Source organism: Bufo bufo, chromosome 4 (genome assembly GCF_905171765.1).
Source record: "Bufo bufo chromosome 4, aBufBuf1.1, whole genome shotgun sequence".
In the NCBI taxonomy this organism is placed as follows: Eukaryota; Metazoa; Chordata; class Amphibia; order Anura; family Bufonidae; genus Bufo; species Bufo bufo.
The window spans coordinates 432,443,224-432,465,058 of record NC_053392.1 but is presented as its reverse complement, the minus strand read 5'-3'; the positions used below and the strand labels follow the sequence as shown (position 1 = coordinate 432,465,058).

General features: G+C 47.1%; 1 protein-coding gene across 1 annotated transcript in view; it reads left to right on the top strand.

Moving 5' to 3' along the window:
- The window catches only part of TRIM67 (tripartite motif containing 67), a 233,945-nt gene that overhangs the window by 191,210 nt on the left and 20,900 nt on the right, over window positions 1–21,835 (top strand). The window contains exon 6 of the mRNA XM_040430107.1: window positions 1,658–1,803. Within this exon, the coding sequence (XP_040286041.1) occupies window positions 1,658–1,803 (146 nt within the window). The remainder of the gene's footprint in view (window positions 1–1,657; window positions 1,804–21,835) is intronic.

Here is a 21,835-nt window from a genome sequence, read left to right as displayed (position 1 = left end):
CTGACTGTATATGTTTTCAGTGGGGAGAGAGAAAAAAGCCACTGATGGACATTTATCTCCGAGAACAGAATCGGATGTTGAAAGTCAACATACTTCTTCCTTATGCCCCCCAACATCACCTGTCAGAAAAAAAATGGTACAGTCCGTTTTAGTCCTGTAAAATTCATCTGTAGCAGAGCTATAGGACTAAACATGGCGTCAGTCATGTGAGTCGTAAAAGTATCATGTGACCTGACGTTCAGTTAACTGCCCAGGTCTCTAACAGATTACTAGTAGTGTGTTGAGGAGCAGAATGTATTCACTATGTATACAGAACTACTACTCCACTACCTGAAGCAGCACCTGTCAGTGTCGGTGCAGAAGGAGATCTCTGTGCTGTTTGCTTTTTTTTTTTTTTTTTTACACTAACTTTTATTAACAACATGGCCACATCACTTAGAGGCAGGCAGCCATTTTACAAGTCCCTACAGGTACATGAGTGTGCTGTGTGCTGACCCAGCACATGTATGTCATGTAACACAGCTTACTGAATGTCAGGGTGTCCACACTGTCACACGCCTGATGCTATGTTTCAGTTAGACCATAAATACATTACATAGGGCTGATACATGAACTATACCCTTCTTCTGCATATAGCGGTCAACTGCCTGATATAGAAAAGGTATGTATGCAGAAATTTAAATGCGTGTATATTAGAAAGTTGTATAATTTCCTATTATATAAACAAATTTTTAAATGAAATGGAATATTCCTTTAACTGTTGTCCATCAGTCAATGGCATGTAGATAATCAGAATCCCAGGATCGTATTTAAAAATACTATTTGGCTGAGTTCTCTTCTTAATTCTTCCCTCAAATGTCAATTTCTGGACACATTCACATTTCAATGGGGCCACAAAAGATGTGGACAGCACACTGTGTGCTATCCGCATCCATATGTCCATTACCTGGCCCTATAAAAAAAATAGAACATATCCTATTCTTGCCCATTTTACGGACAAGAATAGGCATTTCTAACATAGGGCGGGTCATGCAGAAGGGTAGTATGCAGGATGCCCACGGCTGGTATCTATGTTTTGCAGATCCGCAAATATGCAGACCGCAAAACAGATACTGCCATGGGCATGAGGCCTTAACTGGATGCCAAGACCCATCATGTCACTAAATTCTACTGAAATCAAACCTGAATGTCAGTCAGTGTTATAAAAAAGTACCTCCGGAAGTATGCCAATATATATATATATATATATATATATATATATATATATATATATATATATATATATGACCCTGTGCTGTATGACAATCCCACCATGTTGCTGTGCAGATAATCCAGTTCCATAGTACAGTATATTATGTACAGTACATCCAGATGGTAGAACCGAGAACATGACTACTTCTGCATTGATACAGAGATAGAACCGATGCTGTGACAAAAATACCAGGTTGTAATGAAAACTGCTGTATGTGTGTATACAATGAAATATTTTTTTACTGAATATGTACAATGATCACAAGTTACACAGTCCTGTTCTGCAGAAAAGTCCATCAATGACATTCTTCTCTCTCTCCATGCTAGCCAAGCTAATATATCCTCAGACAACTGTTGTAAGAGGAAGGGCAGAGTTGCACTAATCTGTAATCAGTTCCTCTTACAGTGCCCCCTGTACCACTGCTGCAGCTAGAGAAATGCTGCACGCGAAATAATAGCGTTACTCTGGCTTGGAGAATGCCACCTTTTGCCCACAATCCTGTGGAAGGATACATACTGGAACTAGACGATGGAGATGGTGGTCCATTTAGGGTAAGGAAGGAAATATTTTGTGGCTATTGTACATATAATACTATGTATATTGTGTTTAATATGTAGCACAATTTGCATGATAAGTAGTTAGCATTTCATAATAGTAGTTAGCATGCATTGGTCCATCTTAATCTATACACCAAAGAAATCACACCCTTTCCCACTAGGCTATGCCTCCACAAAATACATCAGAGTTTTTTTTTATTTTTTATTAATTCAGCCAGAATTCAGGCGCGTTTAGCTTGGTAAATCTCCTTAAAAGGAATCTGTCACCAGAGAACTCCCGATCCAACTGTTTGCATAGACAAATAGCTGTGGTTCACCTGATTGAAAAGTTGTTTTTCTTTTGTTGATCCGAGGCTGTGCTCCCGAGTCATGATACTTTTACATAATATGCAAAGTAGGCTTTGGTGCAATGAGGGTGTCACCATTGTTCTTGTTGCATCCAAGCTCTGCTCCTTTCTGTGGTCAGCCCCTCCCTTGCTACCTTGCCACTGTTTTGCCCCGTCAATCAAGGATGCAGATTGCTCAAATGTGCAGTATGAATACTTGCTCGTCTTTTAAGGTGATATTTACATGTACTGCTTCCTGGGTAGTTTGCCCAATGGTGTATTTTACCGTAGACACTAGATTTTTACAATGTAGTGAATGATATTTTTAAAATAATTTCACATTTGAAGTAATGTGGCCTTTACGGCATGGAATATATTTCCTTCAATTTCAGCAAACTTTATATATTTTATTTATTTATTTATTTTATGTTATTTCCTGTGTATCAGAAAACACTGTATAAAAATAACACAATACTGTGGTTATAGAACATTTTCTACAACTGTTTCTTTAAACGGTGGCCCACATAGCCCATTCTCAATTAATAAGACAGCCTAATAATTACAACTAGAGATAAGCGAATTTAAAAAAAATTCGATTCGCCGGTTCGCCAAATTTTTTGGGAAAAATTAGGTTCGTTCCAAATAAATTTGCGGCGAATTACGTTAAAAAACTTCTATTTCCTGGCTGCAGAAAGTCTTTATAGTGGTGTAGAACACTGTGGCGAAACCAACCTCGCCACTGGGTTTTGGAGAGGCCTGTTTATCAGCCTCTTGCCTCAGGATTATGGCCCATACTAACTTTTAAACCCCTGAACCTATTCAAGTGAATTTTGGATAGGTTTGTCCCCAAGTTATACTGTTTAAATTGATGTAAGTTATATGTATGGCCAATGTAAACTCACAAAGTTGGAACAATTTATAATAAGTGTAACTTGTCAGCTTGGGAGGAATATGCTGGGTGTGTTTCTATTGTGCCATTGTCCCATTGTGTTTTTAAATGGTGATGTCTGTCCTGTATATCCGCATGTGTATTGGTGACTTCTCTTTGTCTTGAGAGATAATTGGATTACGCCTCGGGTGTCTCCAGGGCAGAGAGGAGGAAACCATGATGCATTGTGGGGATGTATTGTCTCTGTGTATCCTACAGTGCTGCATATCTGTTCTATGTCACAAGTCTTCATTCTGGTCCCCTAGGGGCGTGTACACCAGATGGGCTTGGTTGCTTTATACCTCCCTGTGGGCGGACCTGTATTTGCAAACAACTGTAATAAAAACCAGGCTGGGTGTGCCAGCACCTCAGACCACTGCTTGACCCTCAACACGGAGCCTTGTCTCGTTATTGGGGGGATCCGCTGTATGCTGTTAGAGACTGATTGCCAGGAGTGTAAGCTGATTCCTGTTCGTCTGCTAGCAGCTATTCGTGAGGTTCCAGTTTGGAGTGCTACTTTGTATCCAGTTCGGGACGTTGGTGTTCTGCAGTAGCTGGGCCTGTCTCTCAGAAAGGGGCACATCGCCTAAACGGATTTTAACCCCTTGTCTGCTGAAACGGTCCGTTACATTGGTGGCAAGCAGCGGGATCGTTCCTACAGCCAGAAGGACAGCTACAGGAGACACCATTTCTTTGGATTTTACAACTTAAGGGCAACGCATGTCTCAGTACAGCAACCCTAAAAGCACCAGGATGGAACCAGCAGTGGAGTACAGATACTCTGTGGAGGAATTTGACCGTATGATGTGGTTGCGGCTGAACTTCTTCGGAACCAATCCAGCTGAGAAATACGTTAAGTTCGTGAGGAGTCTAGTGTTCAAGACCCTACTATACCAGGCAGAAGGTGACGGTCAGCTGCCACGTTGGGTGGACCTCCACCGGAAGTTACAGTTGCGGGACAGAGAGAGCTCAGTCTCCCCTCCCCAGCGGCAGAGTGTCCAGCAGGGAATCGGGAGCCCAGTCTCCATTCCCCAGCGGCAGTGTGAATTGCAGGGAATTGGGAGCCCAGTCTCCATTTCCCAGCGGCAGTGTGAAGTGCAGGGAGAGGAGAGCAGCGTCCTCCCTCCCCAGCGGCAGGCTGAGTTACAGGGGGCAGAGGTAGTTGTTCCTGCCCCCCAGCAGCAGAGTGATATGCCGGGAAGGCAGTGTGAAATGCAGGGAGAGGAGAGCAGTGTCCTCCCTCCCCAGCGGCAGGCTGAGTTACAGGGGGCAGAGGTAGTTGTTCCTGCCCCCCAGCAGCAGAGTGATATGCCGGGAAGGCAGTGTGAAATGCAGGGAGAGGAGAGCAGCGTCCTCCCTCCCCAGCGGCAGGCTGAGTTACAGGGGGCAGAGGTAGTTGTTCCTGCCCCCAGCAGCAGAGTGATATGCCGCGAAGGCAGTGTGAAATTCAGGGAGAGGAGAGCAGCGTCCTCCCTCCCCAGCGGCAGGCTGAGTTACAGGGGGCAGAGGTAGTTGTTCCTGCCCCCCAGCAGCAGAGTGATATGCTGGGAAGGCAGTGTGAAATGCAGGGAGAGGAGAGCAGCGTCCTCCCTCCCCAGCGGCAGGCTGAGTTACAGGGGGCAGAGGTAGTTGTTCCTGCCCCCCAGCAGCAGAGTGATTTTTTGGGAATTGGGAGCCCAGTCTCCATTCCCCAGCGGCAGAGTGTCCAGCAGGGAATAGAGAGCCCAGTCTCCTTTCCCCAGCAGCAGGACACTGTATTGGGAGCGGAGACGGTCGGTCGCCCTCCCCAGCAGCTGGAAGTATGTATGGGAGAGGAGCTCGTTACCCCCTCTCCCTAGCGGCAGCTTAACGCACCAGGGGGAGACAGTAACCCCCACAACAGTGCAGATGGGACCGTGGTCTCTGCACCTACAGCACAGGGGGTAGAGACAGTCGGTCTCCCCCTCCAACAACCAGACTCTAAGCCAGGGAGCAACACAGAGACCGGGAGTACCAGCTTCCAACATAACCTTGGTGGACTCACTGGACAGAGACAGGCTACCAAATGCAACAGGTCCAGTATTGGGTTGTGGGTGGGCTGCCAGACTAACTCAGGTACCGACCGGCGTGAGGTCAGGTATCTGGTTAGTCTTCCCTGGGGGGGGGGAGATGTGTGGCGAAACCACTGGGTTTTGGAGAGGCCTGTTTATCAGCCTCTTGCCTCAGGATTATGGCCCATACTAACTTTTAAACCCCTGAACCTATTCAAGTGAATTTTGGATAGGTTTGTCCCCAAGTTATACTGTTTAAATTGATGTAAGTTATATGTATGGCCAATGTAAACTCACAAAGTTGTAACAATTTATAATAAGTGTAACTTGTCAGCTTGGGAGGAATATGCTGGGTGTGTTTCTATTGTGCCATTGTCCCATTGTGTGTTTAAATGGTGATGTCTGTCCTGTATATCCGCATGTGTATTGGCGACTTCTCTTTGTCTTGAGAGATAATTGGATTACGCCTCGGGTGTCTCCAGGGCAGAGAGGAGGAAACCATGATGCATTGTGGGGATGTATTGTCTCTGTGTATCCTACAGTGCTGCATATCTGTCCTATGTCACAAGTCTTCATTCTGGTCCCCTAGGGGCGTGTACACCAGATGGGCTTGGTTGTTTTATACCTCCCTGTGGGCGGACCTGTATTTGCAAACAACTGTAATAAAAACCAGGCTGGGTGTGCCAGCACCTCAGACCACTGCTTGACCCTCAACACGGAGCCTTGTCTCGTTATTGGGGGGATCCGCTGTATGCTGTTAGAGACTGATTGCCAGGAGTGTAAGCTGATTCCTGTTCGTCTGATAGCAGCTATTCGTGAGGTTCCAGTTTGGAGTGCTACTTTGTACCCACTCCTGCTTTTGGCTACCAAATCATAAGCCAATTCTGAAGGGACCATACAGGCCTTACAGCTGCTACACAGACAGGATCCGTTGTGCGTCTAATTTTTCCTTCCTTCTGACAGATCAGAAGAAAGGTCAAATAAATGATGTCAGCCAGGCCGAAAGCCAAAATAGTGGACCAGTCATGAAGTGGGCAGGGTGGGAACAGCATGAGTCCACAGATTGGACCTATGACATAGTGGTGAGGTGGAAGCACAATGAGGAGACCACAGAGTGGCTAGGTGACATAGTGTGGAGATGGCAGCAGATGAGGACACCACAGAGTGGCAAGGTGACATAGTGTGGAGATGGCAGGAGCATGAGGAGACCACAGAGTGGCAAGGTGACATAGTTTGGATATGGCAGCAGTATGAGGACACCACAGAGTGGCAAGGTGACATAGTGTGGATTTGGCAGCAGCAGGAGGAGACCACAGAGTGGCAAGGTGACATAATGTGACTATGGCAGCAGCATGAGGAGACCATAGAGTGGCAAGGTGACATAATGTGGAGATGGCAGCAGGATACCACAGAGTGGCAAGATGACTTAGTATGAAGATGGCAGCAGCAGGAGAAGACCACAGAGTGGCAAGGTGACATAGTGTGGAGATGGCAGCAGCAGCATCCGGAGACCAAAGAGTGGCAAGGTGACAAAGGGTGGAGATGGCAGCAGCATGAGGAGGACACCACAGAGCGGCAAGGTGACATAGTGTGGAGATGGCAGAAGCATGAGGAGACCACAGAGTGGCAAGGTGACATAGTGTGGAGATGGCAGCAGCATGAGGATGTAGTGGGCCTCCACATGTGCCATGGAGACCATGGTCAGCTCAGTATGGTGCCCTACGCCTGGCTTCACCAGGATTACATTGCCAGCTCAGTCCCTGTACGCTGGGGGGGAGGGGGCACATTCCTGTCCCGTGACAAAGGGGCGTGTCAAAGGGTGTGGTCAATGGGCGGAATCAAGGGTGCGGCAAAATTAGCTTTTGCCTAGGGTGGCAAAAATCCTTGCACCAGTCCTGGATATGGCAAGATGACTTAGTGTGAAGATGGCAGCAGCATGAGGACACCACAGAGTGGCAAGGTGACATAATGTGGATATGGCAGCAGCAAGAGGACACCACAGAGTGGCAAGGTGACAGTGTGGAGATGGCAGCAGCAGGGGGAGACCACAGAGTGGCAAGGTGACATAATGTGGAGATGGCAGCATCATCATCCGGAGACCACAGAGTGACAAGCTGACATAGTGTGGAGATGGCAGCAGCATGAGGACACCACAGAGTAGCAAGCTGACACAGTGTGGATATGACAGCAGCAGGAGGATACCACAGAGTGGCAAGGTGACATAATGTGGATATGGCAGCAGCAAGAGGAGACCAGAGTGGCAAGGTGACATAGTGTGGAGATGGCAGAAGCATGAGGAGACCACAGAGTTGCAAGGTGACATAGTGTGGAGATGGCAGCAGCAGGAGGAGACCACAGAGTGGCAAGGTGACATAATGTGGAGATGGCAGCAGCAGCATCCGTAGACCAAAGAGTGGCAAGGTGACATAGGGTGGAGATGGCAGCAGAATGAGGACACCACAGAGTGGCAAGCTGACACAGTGTGGATATGACAGCAGCAGGAGGATACCACAGAGTGGCAAGGTGACAAAATGTGGATATGGCAGCAGCAAGAGGAGACTACAGAGTGGCAAGGTGACATAGTGTGGAGATGGCAGCAGCAGGGGGAGACCACAGAGTGGCAAGGTGACATAATGTGGAGATGGCAGCATCATCCGGAGACCAAAGAGTGACAAGGTGACATAGTGTGGAGATGGCAGCAGCATTAGGACACCACAGAGTAGCAAGCTGACACAGTGTGGATATGACAGCAGCAGGAGGATACCACAGAGTGGCAAGGTGACATAATGTGGATATGGCAGCAGCAAGAGGAGACCACAGAAAGGCAAGGTGACATAGTGTGGATTTGGCAGAAGCAGGAGGAGACCAGAGTGGCAAGGTGACATAATGTGAATATAGCAGCAGCATGAGGAGACCATAGAGTGGCAAGGTCACATAATGTGGAGATGGCAGCAGCAGGATACCACAGAGTGGAAGGTAACATAGTGTGGAGATGGCAGCAGCAGGAGGAGACCAAAGAGTGGCAAGGTGACATGTGGAGATGGCAGCAGCAGCATCCGGAGACCAAAGAGTGGCAAGGTGATATAGGGTGGAGATGGCAGCAGCATGAGGACACCACAGAGTGGCAAGGTGACATAGTGTCGAGATGGAAGCAGCAGGAGGAGACCACAGAGTGGCAAGATGACATAATGTGGAGATGGTGGCAGCAGCAGGATACCACAGAGTGGCATGGTGACATAGTGTGGATATGGCCAGGGCCGGTGCCACCCATAAGCAAAGTAGGCCACCACGTAGAGCGCACTCTCTTGCTTGGGGCGCCCTCGGTGGCCTACTTTGCTTATGGGTGGCGCTGGCCCTGCCCGCCGCTCACCCCCTGCAACCTGTGGCATCCCCGTCTCTATGAAGTATGGACTGCTGGCTGCGCTGAACAAGTATCTCCGACTCCTCACACACAGCAGAAAGAGCGGGCTGCGGGCAGATAGGCATGTATAGTGCAACACGAGAAGAAACAGTGACCTCTACTGGACAAAGCCCAAACAGGGAAGTCGTCTCCTAGGTGCAGTATGGGCTTTGTCCAGTAGAGGTCACTGTTTCTTCTCGTGTCGCACTATACATGCCTATCTGCTCGCAGCCCGCTCTCTCTGCTGTGTGTGAGGAGTCGGAGATACTTTTGCAGCGCAGCCAGCAGTCCATACCCCATAGAGACGGGGATGCCACAGGTTGCAGGGGGTTAGCGACGGGCACCATGGCAGGGGAGAGCACCAGAGCGCTCATGTCAGGGTTCGTGTTTGGCGCCCTCGCCTTTCAGCATGTGAGCTCTGGCTTAGACACGATAAGTAAGCCAGCAGGCTCCTGTGACAGGGGGAATAGGAGAGGACCCCTACTACTGTTTGTGGATGTAGTGTGCCTCCACATGTGCCATGGAGACCATGGTCAGTTCTTCTATGTGCAGCTCAGTATGGTGCCCTACGCCTGGCTTCACCAGGATTACATTGCCAGCTCAGTCCCTGTACGCTGGGGGGGAGCGGGCACATTCCTGTCCCGTGAAAAATGGGCGGGTCAAAGGGTGTGGTCAATGGGCGGAATCAAGGGTGCGGCAAAATTAGCTTTTGCCTAGGGTGGCAAAAATCCTTGCACCAGTCCTGGATATGGCAGCAGCATGAGGACACCACAGAGTGGCAAGGTGACATAGTGTGGATACGGAAGCAGCAGGAGGAGACCACAGAGTGGCAAGGTGACAATGTGGAGATGGCAGCAAAAGGATACCACAGAGTGGCAAGGTGACAGTGTGGAGATGGCAGCAGCAGGGGGAGACCACAGAGTGGCACAGTGACATAATGTGAAGATGGCAGCATCATCATCCGGAGACCACAGAGTGACAAGGTGACACAGTGTGGAAATGGCAGCAGCATGAGGACACCACAGAGTGGCAAGGTGACATAATGTGGAGATGGCAGTAGCAGCAGCAGCATCAGGCGGACACCACAGAGTGGCAAGATGACATAGTCTGGAGATGGCAGCAGCAGCTCTGCATCAGGAGACCACAAAGTGACCCGGTAACAGAGTGGGGCAGTGGGTGGCAATACCAGTACCCGCTGACAAAGGTGGGTGAAAGAACGAGCACTTGGCATCAGATGTGTGGCATCAGGCGGGTTGCAGCATCAAAGTAGTAGCTGAGGCAGGTAATAAGAAGAAACCAGTCTCTTGACATAGTGTGGAGATGGCAGCAGCATGAGGACACCACAGAGTAGCAAGCTGACACAGTGTGGATATGACAGCAGCAGGAGGATACCACAGAGTGGCAAGGTGACTTAATGTGGATATGGCAGCAGCAAAAGGACACCACAGAGTGGCAAGGTGACAGTGTGGAGATGGCAGCAGCAGGGGGAGACCACAGAGTGGCAAGGTGACATAATGTGGAGATGGCAGCATCATCATCCGGAGACCACAGAGTGACAAGGTGACATAGTGTGGATTTGGCAGCAGCAGGAGGAGACCACAGAGTGGCAAGGTGACATAATGTGAATATAGCAGCAGCATGAGGAGACCATAGAGTGGCAAGGTCACGTAATGTGGAGATGGCAGCAGCAGCAGCAGGATACCACAGAGTGGAAGGTGACATAGTGTGGAGATGGAAGCAGCAGGAGGAGACCAAAGAGTGGCAAGGTGACATGTGGAGATGGCAGCAGCAGCATCCGGAGACCAAAGAGTGGCAAGGTGATAAAGGGTGGAGATGGCAGCAGCATGAGGACACCAAAGAGTGGAAGGTGACATAGTGTGGAGATGGCAGCAGCAGGGGGAGACCACAGAGTGGCAAGGTGACACAATGTGGAGATGGCAGCAGCAACAGGATACCAAAGAGTGGCAAGGTGACATAGTGTGGAGATGGAAGCAGCAGGAGGAGACCACAGAGTGGCAAGATGACATAGTGTGGATATGGCAGCAGCATGAGGATGCCACAGAGTGGCAAGGTGACATAGTGTGGATTTGGCAGCAGCAGGAGGAGACCACAGAGTGGCAAGGTGACATAATGTGGAGATGGCAGCAGCAGGATACCAAAGAGTGGCAAGGTGACATAGTGTGGAGATGGCAGCAGCATGAGGACACCACAGAGTGGCAAGGTGACATAGTGTCTAGATGGAAGCAGCAGGAGGAGACCACAGAGTGGCAAGATGACATAATGTGGAGATGGTGGCAGCAGAGGGATTCCACAGAGTGGCATGGTGACATAGTGTGGATATGGCCAGGGCCGGTGCCACCCATAAGCAAAGTAGGCCACCACGTAGAGCGCACTCTCTTGCTTGGGGCGCCCTCGGTGGCCTACTTTGCTTATGGGTGGCGCTGGCCCTGCCCGCCGCTCACCCCCTGCAACCTGTGGCATCCCCGTCTCTATGAAGTACGGACTGCTGGCTGCGCTGAAAAAGTATCTCCGACTCCTCACACACAGCAGAAAAAGCGGGCTGCGGGCAGATAGGCATGTATAGTGCAACACGAGAAGAAACAGTGACCTCTACTGGACAAATCCCAAACAGGGAAGTCGTCTCCTAGGTGCAGTATGGGCTTTGTCCAGTAGAGGTCACTGTTTCTTCTCGTGTCGCACTATACATGCCTATCTGCTCGCAGCCCGCTCTCTCTGCTGTGTGTGAGGAGTCGGAGATACTTTTGCAGCGCAGCCAGCAGTCCATACCCCATAGGAACGGGGATGCCACAGGTTGCAGGGGGTTAGCGACGGGCACCATGGCAGGGGAGAGCACCAGAGCGCTCATGTCAGGGTTCGTGTTTGGCGCCCTCGCCTTTCAGCATGTGAGCTCTGGCTTAGACACGATAAGTAAGGCAGCAAGCTCCTGTGACAGGGGGAATAGGAGAGGACCACTACTACTGTTTGTGGATGTAGTGTGCCTCCACATGTGCCATGGAGACCATGGTCAGTTCTTCTATGTGCAGCTCAGTATGGTGCCCTACGCCTGGCTTCACCAGGATTACATTGCCAGCTCAGTCCCTGTACACTGGGGGAGAGGGGGCACATTCCTGTCCTGTGAAAAAGGGGCGGGTCAAAGGGTGTGGTCATTGGGCGGAATCAAGGGTGCAGCAAAATTAGCTTTTGCCTAGGGTGGCAAAAATCCTTGCACCAGTCCTGGATATGGCAGCAGCATGAGGACACCACAGAGTGGCAAGGTGACATAGTGTGGATACGGAAGCAGCAGGAGGAGACCACAGAGTGGCAAGGTGACATAATGTGGAGATGGCAGCAACAGGATACCACAGAGTGGCAAGGTGACATAGTGTGGATATGGCAGCAGCATGTGAACACCACAGAGTGGCAAGGTGACATAAAGTGGAGATGGCAGCAGCAGCATCCGGAGACCACAGAGTGGCAAGGTGACATAGTGTGGAGATGGCAGCAGCATGAGGACACCACAGAGTGGCAAGGTGACATAATGTGGAGATGGCAGTAGCAGCAGCAGCATCAGGCGGACACCACAGAGTGGCAAGGTGACATAGTCTGGAGATGGCAGCAGCAGCTCTGCATCAGGAGACCACAAAGTGACCCGGTAACAGAGTGGGGCAGTGGGTGGCAATACCAGTACCCGCTGACAAAGGTGGGTGAAAGAACGAGCACTTGGCATCAGATGTGTGGCATCAGGCGGGTTGCAGCATCAAAGTAGTAGCTGAGGCAGGTAATGAGAAGAAACCAGTCTCTTGTATCAAAGTGTTGGTGTGGCACCATGGATGATCTAGTCTGATGCATCAGGAATTGGTGGTTGGAAATCGTGGCTTATCCACGCCTGATTTATCTTGAGAAAGGTCAGTCTCTCCACATTTTGGGTAGACAGGTGAGTTCTCCTTGGGGTAACTATGGCCCCTGCCGCACTAAACACCTGCTCTGATGCCACACTACTGGCTGGGCAGGACAGCTTTTCCAGGACAAACTCTGCTAGTTGCGGCCACAAATCCAGTTTGGCTACCCAGTAGTCCAGCGGATCTTCAATGTGGGGTGGCAGGGTGCTGTCCAAGTATGCCACCACCTGCTGGTTCAGGTCCTACTCCAGGTCTACTGGTGAGTAGTTTCTTCACTATGCGGGTAAAGAAAGCTACTCATCAGCGGCTGTAGACTCAGGATGCTGCTGATGGAGTTGGTACTGCTCCTTCCACCCCACCTCCCCAGCAGCCATGGTAGTGGAACGTGAGCGCAGATGGCCCCCCCGGTCAGACCTGCGAGAGGATGGACGATGGCGCAGGTAGGCAGCGGCCAACTGAGTACATAGGATGTCTCTGTAGTAGTTCAGTTTGTCCGCCCTCTCGGTGGGTGTAAAAAAGGCCCCCATTCTGGACTGGTAGCGAGGAACCACATTCACCCAGTGGGCCGTAAAGGACATGTATTGTCCCTGACCGTAGTTACATCTCCACACGTCGGCGCTGCCGTGCACTTTGGCAGACACCGACAGGCTCAAGGACTGGCCCACCTTCTGTTCTACATGTGTGTGCAGGGCTGGTACTGCCTTTTTCGCAAAGAAATTACGGCTTGGGACTCTCCACCTCGGCTCAGCACAAGCCATCAGTTCTCTGAAAGGTGCAGAGTCCACCACTTGGAAAGGGAGGGACTGAAGCACCAGCCACTTGGACAGCAGTACTTTCAGTTTCTGGCCCGTTGGATGCGTGCACACATACTGTTGTCTCTTGGCAATCGCTTCGGTGATCGACTGCTGACGGAATGACTGATGAGGAGTAGGAGCAGGAGCATCTGGACCAGCAGAAGATGGGATTGACAGAGAGCTCCCTTCGGCTGAGGTGGTGGAGCCTTGACTGGCTGAAACTGGGTGCGTGCCACTGGGTGATGTAGCGGACCACCACATTGGAGCCATGGTTCTCCCAGGCCACTTTATAGTGACACTGCATATGCTGCCCACGCTTCACCTTCTGCCCACATATTCTATGTATGGTCATGTTGACCTCCTCCGGCGGCTTCACAAAAAAACTGCCACACCGCCGAGTACCTGATTTTCCCCCCAACACTACTCACTGGCTGACTGCTACCACCGCTGCTTCCGTGAACTCGTGCACCACTCCTTTCCCGGCAGGTAGGCTGCTGCAAAGCGGGTGGTCTACCCGGTGCCCTTTTGGCTTCCGTCTTCCACTGCTGCCACCCTGCTGACTCCCGGCCATGCTAGCGACTTGCTGGCTCAGCCGCTGCCTGACGGGCAAGCTGCCACCCTCTTCTCCTGATGACGACGAAGCCCCTTCTTCACCCGGCTCCCAAGTGCGATCGGCTTCATCATCATCGAGTAGTGTCTGCATATCACTGATGTCCTCCTCAACGGTCTATGGGTCAGGAGCCTGACCACTCGCAACACAAGCTCCCGTGCCACTCTCCTCATCACTACTTGCCCGCCTAGTGAAGAAAGCGGCGGATGTCTCCTCCACATCTTGGGTGGGCAGTAGCTTCTGACTGTCCTCTAGTAGCTCATCCTCACTGAAAAGTGAAGCAGAGCCCGGTGCATGTAGTACCTCTTATAATGATGGAACAGAAAAGACCAGAGGCAGGTCGTGGACAGGTGAGGGCACAGGGCCTGCTCCCGGGCCATGCCAACTAAGGGTTGTGTCTGACGAACCCACCGACTGTTGGCTGGGGGTGTCTGATGTCACTTGGGATGACGTGGATGACCAAATTAACCAATCAATAACCGCAGGGTTGCTGGTCAAGACACGACAGCTAGATGACACCGGGAGCTCAGGCCTCTCGCTGCGACTACTGCTGCCACGACCCCTTACTCTGCTGTGACCTCTGCTTATGCCAGAAACATTCAGGCCTCTGCCACTCCTCTGTGCATGGCCTGGCACTTCTCTGCCTGACATACTTGTAGCTGAACTAAACCAATGAAACAGAAATTAAAATACACCTAAAAGCAACCAATTTTTTTAAATTTTTGTACTGAAATAGGCCACTAATTAACTGCGGAAATGCGCTGAGAATATATTTTTCTTGTTAAACTGAAATACAACCCTGTATATAAGAGACTGGCACTCACTATGTGGGTCACAACATCGGCATTTATTAGTATACAATAACAAGAATTATAGCGACATAATAAAACATCTCTCTAAAAACAAGAGTTAATACATAAAATATCCCCCTAAAAAGTATGAGTAAAATGAAATCAGCGATCCACTGGTCTATAAGTCCTGGATATATAGTGCAACCTGTCCTAATAACTGGATATAGTTGCAATGTCCGCTTATAGAATTTGCCAATTTGGGACAATCCCAAGTAAGGAATAAAAAAAAAAATTAAAAATAGAAAAAATAAAATAAAATAGACATATTTAGTATTGCCGCGTCCGTAAAAACCAGCTCTATAAAAATATCACATGACCTAACCCCTCGGGTGAACACCGTAAAAAAATAATAAAAAAAACTGTGTCAAAACAAGCAATTTTTGTCACCTTGCATCACAAAAGGTGCAACACCAAGTGATCAAAAATGCGTATGTCCCACAAAATAGTACCAATAAAACCGTCACCTCATCCCGCAAAAAATGAGCCCCTACATAAGAAAATCTCTCAAAAAATAAAAAAACTATAGCTCTCAGAACATGGACACATTAAAACATAATTTTTTGGTTTCAAAAATGCTATTATTGTGTAAAACTTTAATAAATGAGAAAAAGTATACATATTAGGTATCGCCACGTCCGTAACAATCTGCTCTATAAAAATGTCACTTGACTGAACCCCTCAGGTGAACGCTGTAAAAATAAATAAATAGAAACTGTGCTAAAACAACCAATTTTTTGGTCACCTTGCCCCATAAAGTGTTATAATGAATGATCAAAAAATCATATGTACCCAAAAATAGTACTAATAAAACTGGCACCTTATCCCCTAGTTTCCAAAATGGGGTCACTTCTTGGGAGTTTCTACTGTAAGGGTGCATCAGGGGGCTTCAAATGGGACATGGCATCTAAAAACCATGTGGAGTTCCTTATCTTCTGCGCCCTGCAGTGTGCCCATACAGCAGTTTACGACCACATGTGGGGTGTTTCTGTAAACCGCAGAATCTGGGTAATAAATATTGAGTTTTGTTTGGCTGTTAACCATCGATGTGTTAAAGAAAAAAATTGATTAAAATTGAAAATCTGCCAAAAAAGTGAAATTTAAAAATTTGATCTCCATTTTCCTTTAATTCTTGTGGAACGCCTAAAGGGTTAACAAAGTTTGTAAAATCGGTTTTGAATACCTTGAGGGGTGTAGTTTCTACAATGGGGTCATTTATGGGGGTATCCACTATGTAGGCCCCACAAAGTGACTTCAGACCTGAACTGGTCCTTATAAAGTGGGTTTTGGCAATTTTCTTAAAAATTTGAAGAATTGCTTCTAAACTTCTAAGCCTTCTAACGTCCTAAAAAAATAAAATGACATTTCCAAAATGATGCCAACATAAAGTAGACATATGGGGAATGTTAAATAATAAATATTTTATGAGGTATCACTTTCTGTTTTAAAAGCAGAGAAATTGAAATTTAGAAAATTGCGAATTTTTCAAATTTTTGGGTAAATTTGGGATTTTTTCATAAATAAAGGTGAAATATTTTGACTCAAATTTATGACTATCATGAAGTACAATGTGTCACGAGAAAACAATCTCTGAATGACTTGGATAAATAAAGGCGTTCCAAAGTTATTAACACATAAAGTGAGATATGTCAGTTTTGCAAAATTTGGCCTGGTCAGGAAGGGGGCAAAGGGCCCAGATGGGAAGTGGTTAATGGTCAAATAGCCCTTACTTTCAAAGTTTTCGAAATTTTTCGGCTGACTGACTGACCTTCATTTCTTAAAGTAATGATGGCCACTCGTTTTTCTTTACTTAGCTGCTTTTTTCTAGCCATAATACAAATTCTAACAGTCTATTCAGTAGGACTATCAGCTGTGTATCCACCTGACTTCTCCTCAACGCCACTAATGGTCCCAACCCCATTTATAAGGCAAGAAATCCCACTTATTAAGGCCTCATGCACACGACCGTATTTTTTCACGGTCCGCAAAACGGGGTTCCGTTGGTCCGTGATCCGTGACCGTTTTTTCGTCCGTGGGTCTTCCTTGATTTTTGGAGGATCCACGGACATGAAAAAAAAGTCGTTTTGGTGTCCGCCTGGCCGTTCGGAGCCAAACGAATCCGTCCTGAATTACAATGCAAGTCAATGGGGACGGATCCGTTTGACGTTGACACAATATGGTGCAATTTCAAACGGATCCGTCCCCCATTGACTTTCAATGTAAAGTCAGGAGTTAATATACCATAGGATCTGAGTTTTCTCCAATCCGATGGTATATTTTAACTTGAAGCGTTCCCATCACCATGGGAACGCCTCTATGTTAGAATATACCATCGGATTTGAGTTACATCGTGAAACTCAGATCCGACAGTATATTCTAACACAGAGGCGTTACCATAGTGATGGGGACGCTTCTAGTTAGAATATACTACTAACTGTGTACATGACTGCCTCCTGCTGCCTGGCAGCACCCGATCTTTTACAGGGGGCTGTGATCAGCACAATTAACCCTTCAGGTGCCGTACCTGAAGGGGTTAATTGTGCGTATCATAGCCCCCTGTAAGAGATCAGGGGCTGCCAGGCAGCAGGGGGCAGTCATGTACACAGTTCGTAGTATATTCTAACTAGAAGCGTCCCCATCTGAAAAAGCTTTTATGCAGACGGATCTTCGGATCCGTCTGTATGAAAGTAACCTACGGCCACGGATCACGGACGCGGGTGCCAATCTTGTGTGCATCCGTGTTCTTTGACGGACCCATTGACTTGAATGGGTCCGTGAACCGTTGTCCGTCAAAAAAATAGGACAGGTCATATTTTTTGGACGGACAGGATAAACAACAGGCAGATGAACAACGGTGCATTTTCCAAGTTTTCCACGGACCCATTGAAAGTCAATGGGTCCGCGAAAAAAAAACGGAAAACGGCACAACGACCACGGATGCACACAACGGTCGTGTGCATGAGGCATAAACCTGACAGGGCACACCTGTGAAGTGAAAAATATTTCAGGGGACTACCTCTTGAAGCTCATCAAGAGAATGCCAAGAGTGTGCAAAGCAGTAATCAAAGCAAAAGGTGGCTACTTTGAAGAACCTAGAATATGACATATTTTCAGTTGTTTCACACTTGTTTGTTATGTATATAATTCCACATGTGTTAATTCATAGTTTTGATGCCTTCAGTGTGAATCTACAATTTTCATAGTCATGAAAATAAAGAAAACTCTTTGAATGAGAAGGTGTGTCCAAACTTTTGGTCTGTACTGTATATAATGCACTGAGTTCGAGCAGCTCTGGTTTCTACAGCTTACAGAATTATCTATCACATTTGTATGTGACATACAGTAAGGGTTTGTCCAATGGGGAAGTCCCTTTAAGAAACAGCTGCAGCAAAAAAATAAAAAATTAAGCCTATGTTTCAAAATTTTGCTATTATTTTTCTGTGAACATCCCAGTAGTGGTGGATGAAGGGGAAGCAAGAATAGGGACACCCTCTGCACTAAATCATTTGTTCAGAGTGGTTCATTTTTCTGCCACCCATAGAAGTGAGGGGAAATGCTAGTCTTCAGTACCAAGTTGCTTATAAGGAGAAGTATGGTATATTAACCCTCTCAATACTGCTTATTGCAAAAGCAAGGGCGATTGACATGAATTATAAAATATAGAATACTATTCTGATACTATGGTTTCATTTTGCAGTTTGGGAAGTCTAGCCAATCTGATAAGAGTCACTTCATTCTTAGAACTGCAGTGCGGTCTGCAGGCAACTTGTTGTGGAGCAAGAGTAGCTGAACAGATTGATATATATATTTTGGTGGGAAAAGATTCAATAAAACTTGTAAATGTATACATTTAAGTCTGCTTTTTCTGAGTTCAGTTGTACACGGGGGCCATTTTTTTATCAGTGACTGACAGTTATCTCTGTATACATACTTACACAGAGATTGTGTCTTGAGCTCAGAAAGAGCAGAGACCTCAATGTATACAATTACAAGTTTAACTTAATCTTTTCCCATAAAACTAAATATTAATCAGCTTCTCCTGCTCTATAACATGCTGCCTGCAGACTGCACTGCATTTCGTGGTGCCAGGTCCCTGTTGCTTGGGTGTCCTGTTTTCATGTCAGTCTTTCATCTCTTATCTGGCATCAGATCGGCAGTGTTTCAGAACATTTGAATTGATGGCACCATCACCTGCTGGTGATATGTAGGTCTACAGAGAGCATAAAGCCTGAACATGTATAGGCTGCTGTATATCAAACCACAGGGCTCCTTAGGTTTTTAATTAACTTAGGAACTCAGTTTTTTTCTAAGGCTTCCCTTTAAACAAGTAAGCCTATACAATGAAGTGGTAACTGCCGTAATATCTGTATCAATAAACTTTATTCCAAGAGCCTTTAAAATCCAATTAGGATTATACTAACACTTTTCCTGAGAATGAGCGTTTGTAAATCACAAATAAGGTTTCTCTCTGAAGCAGCAGCCAAGTAACAATCACTAATCCAGATCGGGACAAGTGACAGGGATTTATTCTTCAACTCTACATTCTCAAAAAAAAAAGGTTTTCAAATTGTTTTCAGCTAAGCTTTTCCTATCACAAAGCCTTTAAATAATGATGGGATTAGTAATATGGAATGTAGTTCAGATAATTAGGTCAGTCCCTCCAGCATCGCAAGTGCCGAAAATACTGACTGTTTTTATCTATTTTTATTACAGTGGAAAGAGTCCTGAATTTTAACTTTTTCCTTAAATGCCAGCATTTCCAGATGAATATGAATAGATACCCAGTCCATAACTAATGAACCTCCAGTGTCTTTATTACTTTATAACCTTAAAATATACCACATTTCTTAAAACAAGTAAACTTTTGCATTCAAATCTAGTGTCAGCATTTGCAGGTTAATTACTACAAATGATGTTCTTACACTATTAACATACTGTACATTAATATGACTACAATATTCATGTTAGATGCAGTCAACACAGTATTAAAATACAGTTAAATATGCACTAATTCCCTTCAAAATGTAGGCAAACAGCTAAAGCCAGGGTTTGTTTGACAACTACCCAAACATAGCTTATGTATAATAAGTGTAAAAACAGAATAGTTATGTACATGCAAATACCATATAAATGTCTAAGTATATTTCCAAAATAGACATGAGCACTAAAGTGAAGTAAATACCTATAAATCCTATAAATAGTGAACCTCATTCTCATAAATCTTATTTTTTCAAATACATTAAGCACAGGCCTCCCATTACCACAGCAGAGCTGCACTGTGGGTAGTGAGAGACCTGTTTTGGTGGTGTTGGGTGAAATCTTCTGTGATGACGCGTGCTTCATTGATCATAAATGAGAACGATCTCCACTTTGCTCCTGAACAGAAGAAATCACAGTTCCAACAAAAAAAATTAAGTTACATTAGAATGAAGCTCACCATTGTTTTCCAGTTAAATTCCCTACCAGTTTGGTGTGTCACACATCTATAATAGCTTTCCAAAAATTTTAGTTGAATCCAAGATGGCGACATTCCAGGTGGCTGCCCTGTTGGTGACATGGCCTTACAGATTCCCCCCTTTCCCCACAGACAATTGATCGCCATCTGCTAAACCATTTCCATTGTATATGGGTTTTTCCTTAGTACACCTTGTGTGTGTCTGTGTGTGTATATGTGTGTATATATATATATATATATATATATATATATATACACTGCTCAAAAAAATAAAGGGAACACTTAAACAACACAATGTAACTCCAAGTCAATCACACTTCTGTGAAATCAAACTGTCCACTTAGGAAGCAACACTGAGTGACAATCAATTTCACATGCTGTTGTGCAAATGGGATAGACAACAGGTGGAAATTATAGGCAATTAGCAAGACACCCCCAATAAAGGAGTGGTTCTGCAGGTGGTGATCACAGACCACTTCTCAGTTCCTATGCTTCCTGGCTGATGTTTTGGTCACTTTTGAATGCTGGCGGTGCTTTCACTCTAGTGGTAGCATGAGACGGAGTCTACAACCCACACAAGTGGCTCAGGTAGTGCAGCTTATCCAGGATGGCACATCAATGCGAGCTGTGGCAAGAAGGTTTGCTGTGTCTGTCAGCGTAGTGTCCAGAGCATGGAGGCGCTACCAGGAGACAGGCCAGTACATCAGGAGACGTGGAGGAGGCCGTAGGAGGGCAACAACCCAGCAGCAGGACCGCTACCTCCGCCTTTGTGCAAGGAGGAACAGGAGGAGCACTGCCAGAGCCCTGCAAAATGACCTCCAGCAGACCACAAATGTGCATGTGTCTGCTCAAACGGTCAGAAACAGACTCCATGAGGGTGATATGAGGGCCCGACGTCCACAGGTGGGGGTTGTGCTTACAGCCCAACACCGTGCAGGACGTTTGGCATTTGCCAGAGAACACCAAAATTGGCAAATTCGCCATTGGCGCCCTGTGCTCTTCACAGATGAAAACAGGTTCACACTGAGCACATGTGACAGACGTGACAGAGTCTGGAGACGCCATGGAGAACGTTCTGCTGCCTGCAACATCCTCCAGCATGACCGGTTTGGCATTGGGTCAGTAATGGTGTGGGGTGGCATTTCTTTGGAGGGCCGCACAGCCCTCCATGTGCTCGCCAGAGGTAGCCTGACTGCCATTAGGTACCGAGATGAGATCCTCAGACCCCTTGTGAGACCATATGCTGGTGTGGTTGGCCCTGGGTTCCTCCTAATGCAAGACAATGCTAGACCTCATGTGGCTGGAGTGTGTCAGCAGTTCCTGCAAGACGAAGGCATTGATGCTATGGACTGGCCCGCCCGTTCCCCAGACCTGAATCCAATTGAGCACATCTGGGACATCATGTCTCGCTCTATCCACCAACGTCATGTTGCACCACAGACTGTCCAGGAGTTGGCAGATGCTTTAGTCCAGGTCTGGGAGGAGATCCCTCAGGAGACCGTCCGCCACCTCATCAGGAGCATGCACAGGCGTTGTAGAGAGGTCATACAGGCACATGGAGGCCACACACACTAATGAGCCTCATTTTGACTTGTTTTAAGGACATTACATCAAAGTTGGATCAGCCTGTAGTGTGTTTTTCCACTTTAATTTTGAGTGTGACTCCAAATCCAGACCTCCATGGGTTGAAAAATTTGATTTCCATTTTTTAATTTTTGTGTGATTTTGTTGTCAGC